This window comes from Caenorhabditis briggsae, assembly GCF_000004555.2.
Source record: "Caenorhabditis briggsae AF16 supercontig from assembly CB4, cb25.NA_235, whole genome shotgun sequence".
NCBI classification, from domain to species: Eukaryota; Metazoa; Nematoda; class Chromadorea; order Rhabditida; family Rhabditidae; genus Caenorhabditis; species Caenorhabditis briggsae.
Genome location: NW_025543372.1, coordinates 918 through 11,432, shown reverse-complemented (window position 1 = coordinate 11,432; position 10,515 = coordinate 918). Strand labels below are relative to the sequence as shown.

The window sequence follows — 10,515 nt, the reverse complement described above, 5'->3', positions numbered from 1 at the left end:
CGCTTACCTGGATCACAACAAGTCGTCTGCTCGGGATTAAAAGCTGGTGTTGTTGGCAATGGACCACAGAAGAAGCTCTTAGTGGCCACATCAATTGTCTTTTTGTAGCCAGGACAACAAGATGCTCTTGGGTACAAACAAACCGAAGAAGCACATGGTTGAGAATCCGTGGCAGCGCCCCTGAAACCGAAATTATAAACTTTTCTCACAAACTTTGACACTCACGTGCAGCTGCAACCATACTGTAATGACAGACAAACTCTAGATCTTGTTGTAGTACCACAAGATCCACATGTATCGTTACAAGCAATTGCAGTGGTCCATTCTCCCCAAATTCCTGCGCTCGGGCAGCAGTTTACACCGCAAGTGTTTATTTTTTCGGGTTCCGCTACTTGGGTGGGCTGAAAATCGTTATTTTGTTTTAACAGGTTTTTCAAAGACTTACCAATGGTCCGCAGGTGTGTGCATTGTTGATAACTGTTGCACTAAATCCTGGACAGCAACTCAACCTTGGGAAATAGCAAACTCCAACCCCGCATGGTTCAGTCAATGTTGAAGGGCCTCTGAAACAGAACAAGTCTTCTTAGCTACAGTAATCTCAACCTTACTGGCAAGGACAGCCATCTGCTTCCGATAGACATTCTCTTGTTCTTGTCTGATTTCCACACGATCCACAGTAATCTCTGCATTGCATCGGAGCCGTTGTCCATTCGGACCATATTCCAGTTTCTGCGCAGCAAGTTTCGGAACATGTTGGGTCGTATGGAGCATATGGTGTTGTGTAGTTTGGCTGAAAATTTCACTCCTGAATAGTAGCGAACTTTGGAGCTCACCTGAGGTCCGCATGCATGTGCATTATCAATGACAGTAGCCGAAAATCCTGCACAGCACGAGTCTAGTGGGAAATAGCAAACACCGATGCCACAGTTGACTTCACGAGAATCAGCGCCTCTGAAATTGAACAAAAATTATTAAATACATAAAAAAAAACTTGGACCAAAATTATCAAACCTGCATGGGCAAGAAGATGGTGAGAGACAGACACGCCGTTGAGTTTTCTGTGAGCAAGACCCACAGGAAGTTGGGCAGGCACCTCCATCGGACCATTCTGACCAGTATCCTCCAGATGATGGACAGCAAGACGGTGCGCAGAGAGTGGATGGTGGTGGGTCACTATCGTCCTGAAATAAATCCGCTAAGAATAAATACTTATGACTTTACTAACCCCTGCAGAACATTCGAATGTACTTCCAACGATAATTTTTGTTCTGGTACCACAACATGTTGCTCTTGGGTATTCGCATGGTGCTGGAGCACATTCTCCTGTTTTTGATGAGCGGCCACTGGAAAATTTTTTTTGGAAAACTAATACCCGAATTCAATGAAATACCTGCACGAACCACACATGCTCTGTGAGAGACAAGTTCTTGAATAGGTAGTTGTTCCGCAGTTACCACAAGTGTCGTTACAATTTCCGGTTTGTACCCATTCAGACCAAACACCTCCCAGAACACAGCACGCTGGTGTTGTGCCCATCGTAGTTGGAACTGTTGTGGTTGTAGCTGTAGTCGTCTTTGCCGTTGTTGTTGACGATGTTGAAACAGTTGCGGTCGAAGTCGTCCTTCCAGTAGTCGTTCTTGCCGATGTTGCTGGAACGGTTGTAGTTGGGATTGTACTAGTCTCAGCGGTCGAAGTGGCAACTCGTCGTCGTCTCGACTGTCGAGGTCTCAGCTGAAGATGTTGGAACTGTAGTAGTCTCAGCGGTCGAGGTGGCGATTGTCGAGGTCTCAGCTGAAGATGTCGGGACTGTAGTAGTCTCAGCGGTCGAGGTGGCAATTGTCGAGGTCTCGGCTGTCGTGGTCTCAGCTGAAGATGTCGGAACTGTACTAGTCTCAGCGGTCGAGGTGGCAATTGTCGAGGTCTCAGCTGAAGATGTCGGAACTGTAGTAGTCTCAGCGGTCGAGGTGGCGATTGTCGAGGTCTCAGCTGAAGATGTCGGAACTGTACTAGTCTCAGCGGTCGAGGTGGCAATTGTCGAGGTCTCAGCTGAAGATGTCGGAACTGTAGTAGTCTCAGCGGTCGAGGTGGCAATTGTCGAGGTCTCAGCTGTCGTGGTCTCAGCTGAAGATGTCGGAACTGTACTAGTCTCAGCGGTCGAGGTGGCAATTGTCGAGGTCTCAGCTGAAGATGTCGGAACTGTAGTAGTCTCACCGGTCGAGGTGGCAATTGTCGAGGTCTCGGCTGTCGTGGTCTCAGCTGAAGATGTCGGAACTGTACTAGTCTCACCGGTCGAGGTGGCAATTGTCGAGGTCTCAGCTGAAGATGTCGGAACTGTACTAGTCTCAGCGGTCGAGGTGGCAATTGTCGAGGTCTCAGCTGAAGATGTCGGAACTGAAGTAGTCTCAGCGGTCGAGGTGGCAATTGTCGAGGTCTCGGCTGTCGTTGTCTCAGCTGAAGATGTCGGAACTGTACTAGTCTCAGCGGTCGAGGTGGCAATTGTCGAGGTCTCAGCTGAAGATGTTGGAACTGTACTAGTCTCAGCGGTCGAGGTGGCAATTGTCGAGGTCTCGGCTGTCGTGGTCTCAGCTGAAGATGTCGGAACTGTACTAGTCTCAGCGGTCGAGTTGGCAATTGTCGAGGTCTCAGCTGAAGATGTTGGAACTGTACTAGTCTCAGCGGTCGAGGTGGCAGTTGTCGAGGTCTCTGCTGTCGTGGTCTCAGCTGCAGATGTCGGAACTGTACTAGTCTCAGCGGTCGAGGTGGCAATTGTCGAGGTCTCGGCTGTCGTGGTCTCAGCTGAAGATGTCGGGACTGTAGTAGTCTCAGCGGTCGAGGTGGCAATTGTCGAGGTGGCAATTGTCGAGGTCTCAGCTGAAGATGTCGGAACTGTAGTAGTCTCAGCGGTCGAGGTGGCGATTGTCGAGGTCTCAGCTGAAGATGTTGGAACTGTACTAGTCTCAGCGGTCGAAGTGGCAATTGTCGAGGTCTCAGCTGAAGATGTCGGGACTGTAGTAGTCTCAGCGGTCGAGGTGGCAATTGTCGAGGTCTCTGCTGAAGATGTCGGAACTGTAGTAGTCTCAGCGGTCGAGGTGGCGATTGTCGAGGTCTCAGCTGAAGATGTCGGAACTGTACTAGTCTCAGCGGTCGAGGTGGCAATTGTCGAGGTCTCAGCTGAAGATGTCGGAACTGTAGTAGTCTCAGCGGTCGAGGTGGCAATTGTCGAGGTCTCAGCTGAAGATGTCGGAACTGTAGTAGTCTCAGCGGTCGAGGTGGCAATTGTCGAGGTCTCAGCTGAAGATGTTGGAACTGTACTAGTCTCAGCGGTCGAGGTGGCAATTGTCGAGGTCTCAGCTGAAGATGTCGGAACTGTAGTAGTCTCAGCGGTCGAGGTGGCAATTGTCGAGGTCTCAGCTGAAGATGTCGGAACTGTAGTAGTCTCAGCGGTCGAGGTGGCAATTGTCGAGGTCTCAGCTGAAGATGTCGGAACTGTAGTAGTCTCAGCGGTCGAGGTGGCAATTGTGGAGGTCTCAGCTGAAGATGTCGGAACTGTAGTAGTCTCAGCGGTCGAGGTGGCAATTGTCGAGGTTTCAGCTGAAGATGTCGGAACTGTAGTAGTCTCAGCGGTCGAGGTGGCGATTGTCGAGGTCTCAGCTGAAGATGTCGGGACTGTAGTAGTCTCAGCGGTCGAGGTGGCAATTGTCGAGGTCTCGGCTGTCGTGGTCTCAGCTGAAGATGTCGGAACTGTACTAGTCTCAGCGGTCGAGGTGGCGATTGTCGAGGTCTCAGCTGAAGATGTCGGAACTGTAGTAGTCTCAGCGGTCGAGGTGGCGATTGTCGAGGTCTCAGCTGAAGATGTCGGGACTGTACTAGTCTCAGCGGTCGAGGTGGCGATTGTCGAGGTCTCAGCTGAAGATGTCGGGACTGTAGTAGTCTCAGCGGTCGAGGTGGCAATTGTCGAGGTCTCAGCTGAAGATGTCGGAACTGTACTAGTCTCAGCGGTCGAGGTGGCAATTGTCGAGGTCTCAGCTGAAGATGTCGGAACTGTAGTAGTCTCAGCGGTCGAGGTGGCAATTGTCGAGGTCTCAGCTGAAGATGTCGGAACTGAAGTAGTCTCAGCGGTCGAGGTGGCAATTGTCGAGGTCTCAGCTGAAGATGTCGGGACTGTAGTAGTCTCAGCGGTCGAGGTGGCAATTGTCGAGGTCTCAGCTGAAGATGTCGGAACTGAAGTAGTCTCAGCGGTCGAGGTGGCAATTGTCGAGGTCTCAGCTGAAGATGTCGGAACTGTACTAGTCTCAGCGGTCGAGGTGGCAATTGTCGAGGTCTCGGCTGTCGTGGTCTCAGCTGAAGATGTCGGAACTGTACTAGTCTCAGCGGTCGAGTTGGCAATTGTCGAGGTCTCAGCTGAAGATGTTGGAACTGTACTAGTCTCAGCGGTCGAGGTGGCAATTGTCGAGGTCTCGGCTGTCGTGGTCTCAGCTGAAGATGTCGGAACTGTACTAGTCTCAGAGGTCGAGGTGGCAATTGTCGAGGTCTCAGCTGAAGATGTCGGGACTGTAGTAGTCTCAGCGGTCGAGGTGGCAATTGTCGAGGTCTCGGCTGTCGTGGTCTCAGCTGAAGATGTCGGAACTGAAGTAGTCTCAGCGGTCGAGTTGGCAATTGTCGAGGTCTCAGCTGAAGATGTTGGAACTGTACTAGTCTCAGCGGTCGAGGTGGCAATTGTCGAGGTCTCGGCTGTCGTCGTCTCAGCTGAAGATGTCGGAACTGTACTAGTCTCAGCGGTCGAGGTGGCAATTGTCGAGGTCTCAGCTGAAGATGTTGGAACTGTAGTAGTCTCAGCGGTCGAGGTGGCAATTGTCGAGGTCTCAGCTGTCGTGGTCTCAGCTGAAGATGTCGGAACTGTAGTAGTCTCAGCGGTCGAGGTGGCAATTGTCGAGGTCTCAGCTGAAGATGTCGGAACTGTACTAGTCTCAGCGGTCGAGGTGGCAATTGTCGAGGTCTCAGCTGAAGATGTCGGGACTGTAGTAGTCTCAGCGGTCGAGGTGGCAATTGTCGAGGTCTCAGCTGAAGATGTTGGAACTGTAGTAGTCTCAGCGGTCGAGGTGGCAATTGTCGAGGTCTCAGCTGAAGATGTCGGGACTGTAGTAATCTCAGCGGTCGAGGAGGCAATTGTCGAGGTCTCAGCTGAAGATGTCGGAACTGTAGTAGTCTCAGCGGTCGAGGTGGCGATTGTCGAGGTCTCAGCTGAAGATGTCGGGACTGTAGTAGTCTCAGCGGTCGAGGTGGCAATTGTCGAGGTCTCAGCTGAAGATGTCGGAACTGTAGTAGTCTCAGCGGTTGAGGTGGCAATTGTCGAGGTCTCAGCTGAAGATGTCGGAACTGTAGTAGTCTCAGCGGTCGAGGTGGCAATTGTCGAGGTCTCAGCTGAAGATGTCGGAACTGTAGTAGTCTCAGCGGTCGAGGTGGCAATTGTCGAGGTCTCAGCTGATGATGTTGGAACTGTAGTAGTCTCAGCGGTCGAGGTGGCAATTGTCGAGGTCTCAGCTGATGATGTCGGAACTGTAGTAGTCTCAGCGGTTGAGGTGGCAATTGTCGAGGTCTCAGCTGATGATGTTGGAACTGTAGTAGTCTCAGCGGTCGAGGTGGCGATTGTCGAGGTCTCAGCTGAAGATGTCGGAACTGTAGTAGTCTCAGCGGTCGAGGTGGCGATTGTCGAGGTCTCAGCTGAAGATGTCGGAACTGTAGTAGTCTCAGCGGTCGAGGTGGCAATTGTCGAGGTCTCAGCTGATGATGTTGGAACTGTAGTAGTCTCAGCGGTCGAGGTGGCGATTGTCGAGGTCTCAGCTGAAGATGTCGGGACTGTAGTAATCTCAGCGGTCGAGGAGGCAATTGTCGAGGTCTCAGCTGAAGATGTCGGAACTGTAGTAGTCTCAGCGGTCGAGGTGGCGATTGTCGAGGTCTCAGCTGAAGATGTCGGGACTGTAGTAGTCTCAGCGGTCGAGGTGGCAATTGTCGAGGTCTCAGCTGAAGATGTCGGAACTGTAGTAGTCTCAGCGGTTGAGGTGGCAATTGTCGAGGTCTCAGCTGAAGATGTCGGAACTGTAGTAGTCTCAGCGGTCGAGGTGGCAATTGTCGAGGTCTCAGCTGAAGATGTCGGAACTGTAGTAGTCTCAGCGGTTGAGGTGGCAATTGTCGAGGTCTCAGCTGATGATGTTGGAACTGTAGTAGTCTCAGCGGTCGAGGTGGCAATTGTCGAGGTCTCAGCTGATGATGTTGGAACTGTAGTAGTCTCAGCGGTCGAGGTGGCGATTGTCGAGGTCTCAGCTGAAGATGTCGGAACTGTAGTAGTCTCAGCGGTCGAGGTGGCGATTGTCGAGGTCTCAGCTGAAGATGTCGGAACTGTAGTAGTCTCAGCGGTCGAGGTGGCAATTGTCGAGGTCTCAGCTGAAGATGTCGGAACTGTACTAGTCTCAGCGGTCGAGGTGGCAATTGTCGAGGTCTCGGCTGTCGCGGTCTCAGCTGAAGATGTCGGGACTGTACTAGTCTCAGCGGTCGAGGTGGCAATTGTCGAGGTCTCAGCTGAAGATGTTGGAACTGTAGTAGTCTCAGCGGTCGAGGTGGCGATTGTCGAGGTCTCAGCTGAAGATGTCGGGACTGTAGTAGTCTCAGCGGTCGAGGTGGCAATTGTCGAGGTCTCAGCTGAAGATGTCGGGACTGTAGTAGTCTCAGCGGTCGAGGTGGCAATTGTCGAGGTCTCAGCTGAAGATGTCGGAACTGTACTAGTCTCAGCGGTCGAGGTGGCAATTGTCGAGGTCTCAGCTGAAGATGTCGGGACTGTAGTAGTCTCAGCGGTCGAGGTGGCGATTGTCGAGGTCTCAGCTGAAGATGTTGGAACTGTAGTAGTCTCAGCGGTCGAGGTGGCGATTGTCGAGGTCTCAGCTGAAGATGTCGGAACTGTAGTAGTCTCAGCGGTCGAGGTGGCAATTGTCGAGGTCTCAGCTGAAGATGTCGGGACTGTAGTAGTCTCAGCGGTCGAGGTGGCAATTGTCGAGGTCTCAGCTGAAGATGTCGCAACTGTAGTAGTCTCAGCGGTCGAGGTGGCAATTGTCGAGGTCTCAGCTGAAGATGTCGGAACTGTAGTAGTCTCAGCGGTCGAGGTGGCAATTGTCGAGGTCTCAGCTGAAGATGTCGCAACTGAAGTAGTCTCAGCGGTCGAGGTGGCAATTGTCGAGGTCTCGGCTGTCGTGGTCTCAGCTGAAGATGTCGGAACTGTAGTAGTCTCAGCGGTCGAGGTGGCAATTGTCGAGGTCTCAGCTGAAGATGTTGGAACTGTAGTAGTCTCAGCGGTCGAAGTGGCAATTGTCGAGGTCTCAACTGAAGATGTCGGAACTGTAGTAGTCTCAGCGGTCGAGGTGGCGATTGTCGAGGTCTCAGCTGAAGATGTCGGAACTGTAGTAGTCTCACGGTCGAGGTGGCAATGTCGAGGTCTCGGCTGTCGTGGTCTCAGCTGAAGATGTCGGAACTGTAGTAGTCTCAGCGGTCGAGTTGGCAATTGTCGAGGTCTCAGCTGAAGATGTTGGAACTGTACTAGTCTCAGCGGTCGAGGTGGCAATTGTCGAGGTCTCGGCTGTCGTGGTCTCAGCTGAAGATGTCGGAACTGTAGTAGTCTCAGCGGTCGAGGTGGCAATTGTCGAGGTCTCGGCTGTCGTGGTCTCAGCTGAAGATGTCGGAACTGTACTAGTCTCAGCGGTCGAGGTGGCAATTGTCGAGGTCTCAGCTGAAGATGTCGGAACTGTACTAGTCTCAGCGGTCGAAGTGGCAATTGTCGAGGTCTCAGCTGAAGATGTCGGAACTGTACTAGTCTCAGCGGTCGAGGTGGCAATTGTCGAGGTCTCAGCTGAAGATGTCGGGACTGTAGTAGTCTCAGCGGTCGAGGTGGCAATTGTCGAGGTCTCTGCTGAAGATGTCGGAACTGTAGTAGTCTCAGCGGTCGAGGTGGCAATTGTCGAGGTCTCGGCTGAAGATGTCGGAACTGTAGTAGTCTCAGCAGTTGAGGTGGCGATTGTCGAGGTCTCAGCTGAAGATGTCGGAACTGTAGTAGTCTCAGCAGTTGAGGTGGCAATTGTCGAGGTCTCAGCTGAAGATGTCGGAACTGTACTAGTCTCAGAGGTCGAGGTGGCAATTGTCGAGGTCTCAGCTGAAGATGTCGGAACTGTACTAGTCTCAGCGGTCGAGGTGGCAATTGTCGAGGTCTCAGCTGAAGATGTCGGAACTGTAGTAGTCTCAGCAGTTGAGGTGGCGATTGTCGAGGTCTCAGCTGAAGATGTCGGAACTGTAGTAGTCTCAGCAGTCGAGGTGGCAATTGTCGAGGTCTCAGCTGAAGATGTTGGAACTGTACTAGTCTCAGCAGTCGAGGTGGCAATTGTCGAGGTCTCAGCTGAAGATGTCGGAACTGTAGTAGTCTCAGCAGTTGAGGTGGCAATTGTCGAGGTCTCAGCTGAAGATGTCGGAACTGTACTAGTCTCAGCAGTCGAGGTGGCAATTGTCGAGGTCTCGGCTGTCGTGGTCTCAGCTGAAGATGTCGGAACTGTACTAGTCTCAGCGGTCGAGGTGGCAATTGTCGAGGTCTCAGCTGAAGATGTCGGGACTGTAGTAGTCTCAGCGGTCGAGGTGGCAATTGTCGAGGTCTCAGCTGAAGATGTCGGGACTGTAGTAGTCTCAGCGGTCGAGGTGGCAATTGTCGAGGTCTCAGCTGAAGATGTCGGAACTGTAGTAGTCTCAGCGGTCGAGGTGGCAATTGTCGAGGTCTCGGCTGTCGAGGTCTCAGCTGAAGATGTCGGAACTGTAGTAGTCTCAGCGGTCGAGGTGGCAATTGTCGAGGTCTCAGCTGAAGATGTCGCAACTGTAGTAGTCTCAGCGGTCGAGGTGGCGATTGTCGAGGTCTCAGCTGAAGATGTCGGGACTGTACTAGTCTCAGCGGTCGAGGTGGCAATTGTCGAGGTCTCAGCTGAAGATGTCGGAACTGTAGTAGTCTCAGCGGTCGAGGTGGCAATTGTCGAGGTTTCAGCTGAAGATGTCGGAACAGTACTAGTCTCAGCGGTCGAGGTGGCAATTGTCGAGGTCTCAGCTGTCGTGATCTCAGCTGAAGATGTCGGGACTGTAGTAGTCTCAGCGGTCGAGGTGGCGATTGTCGAGGTCTCAGCTGAAGATGTCGGGACTGTAGTAGTCTCAGCGGTCGAGGTGGCAATTGTCGAGGTCTCAGCTGAAGATGTCGGAACTGTAGTAGTCTCAGCGGTCGAGGTGGCGATTGTCGAGGTCTCAGCTGAAGATGTCGGGACTGTAGTAGTCTCAGCGGTCGAGGTGGCAATTGTCGAGGTCTCAGCTGAAGATGTCGGGACTGTAGTAGTCTCAGCGGTCGAGGTGGCAATTGTCGAGGTCTCAGCTGAAGATGTCGGAACTGTAGTAGTCTCAGCGGTCGAGGTGGCAATTGTCGAGGTCTCAGCTGAAGATGTCGGGACTGTAGTAGTCTCAGCGGTCGAGGTGGCGATTGTCGAGGTCTCAGCTGAAGATGTTGGAACTGTAGTAGTCTCAGCGGTCGAGGTGGCGCTTGTCGTGGTCTCAGCTGAAGATGTCGGGACTGTAGTAGTCTCAGCGGTCGAGGTGGAAATTGTCGAGGTCTCAGCTGAAGATGTTGGAACTGTACTAGTCTCAGCGGTCGAAGTGGCAATTGTCGAGGTCTCAACTGAAGATGTCGGAACTGTAGTAGTCTCAGCGGTCGAGGTGGAAATTGTCGAGGTCTCAGCTGAAGATGTCGGAACTGTAGTAGTCTCAGCGGTCGAGGTGGCAATTGTCGAGGTCTCGGCTGTCGAGGTCTCAGCTGAAGATGTCGGAACTGTAGTAGTCTCAGCGGTCGAGGTGGAAATTGTCGAGGTCTCAGCTGAAGATGTTGGAACTGTACTAGTCTCAGCGGTCGAAGTGGCAATTGTCGAGGTCTCAACTGAAGATGTCGGAACTGTAGTAGTCTCAGCGGTCGAAGTGGCAATTGTCGAGGTCTCAACTGAAGATGTCGGAACTGTACTAGTCTCAGCGGTCGAGGTGGCAATTGTCGAGGTCTCGGCTGTCGTGGTCTCAGCTGAAGATGTCGGAACTGTAGTAGTCTCAGCGGTCGAGGTGGCGATTGTCGAGGTCTCAGCTGAAGATGTCGGAACTGTACTAGTCTCAGCCGTCAAGGTGGCAATTGTCGAGGTCTCAGCTGAAGATGTCGGAACTGTAGTAGTCTCAGCGGTCGAGGTGGCAATTGTCGAGGTCTCAGCTGAAGATGTCGGAACTGTAGTAGTCTCAGCGGTCGAGGTGGCAATTGTCGAGGTCTCAGCTGAAGATGTCGGAACTGTAGTAGTCTCAGCGGTCGAGGTGGCAATTGTCGAGGTCTCAGCTGATGATGTTGGAACTGTAGTAGTCTCAGCGGTCGAGGTGGCGATTGCCGAGGTCTCAGCTGAAGATGTCGGGACTGTAGTAGTC

At 52.5% G+C, this 10,515-nt stretch overlaps 2 protein-coding genes across 2 annotated transcripts; one reads left to right on the top strand and one right to left on the bottom strand.

Moving 5' to 3' along the window:
- Positions 1-143: 143 nt before the first annotated feature.
- Positions 144-1,635, bottom strand: CBG24855 (the record flags this gene model as incomplete). The annotated part of the gene is made up of 8 exons (XM_002648498.1): positions 144-180; positions 226-401; positions 446-563; positions 609-790; positions 834-951; positions 1,012-1,181; positions 1,226-1,343; positions 1,391-1,635. Coding segments are annotated over 8 exons (1,164 nt in total), but the record flags the coding sequence as incomplete, so codon positions are not given.
- Positions 1,636-1,643: 8 nt separating this feature from the next.
- Positions 1,644-5,442, top strand: CBG24854 (the record flags this gene model as incomplete). The annotated part of the gene is given in 4 exon segments (XM_045241012.1): positions 1,644-1,645; positions 1,762-1,784; positions 1,822-5,381; positions 5,392-5,442. Coding segments are annotated over 4 exon segments (3,636 nt in total), but the record flags the coding sequence as incomplete, so codon positions are not given.
- Between the last annotated feature and the right edge of the window lie 5,073 nt (positions 5,443-10,515).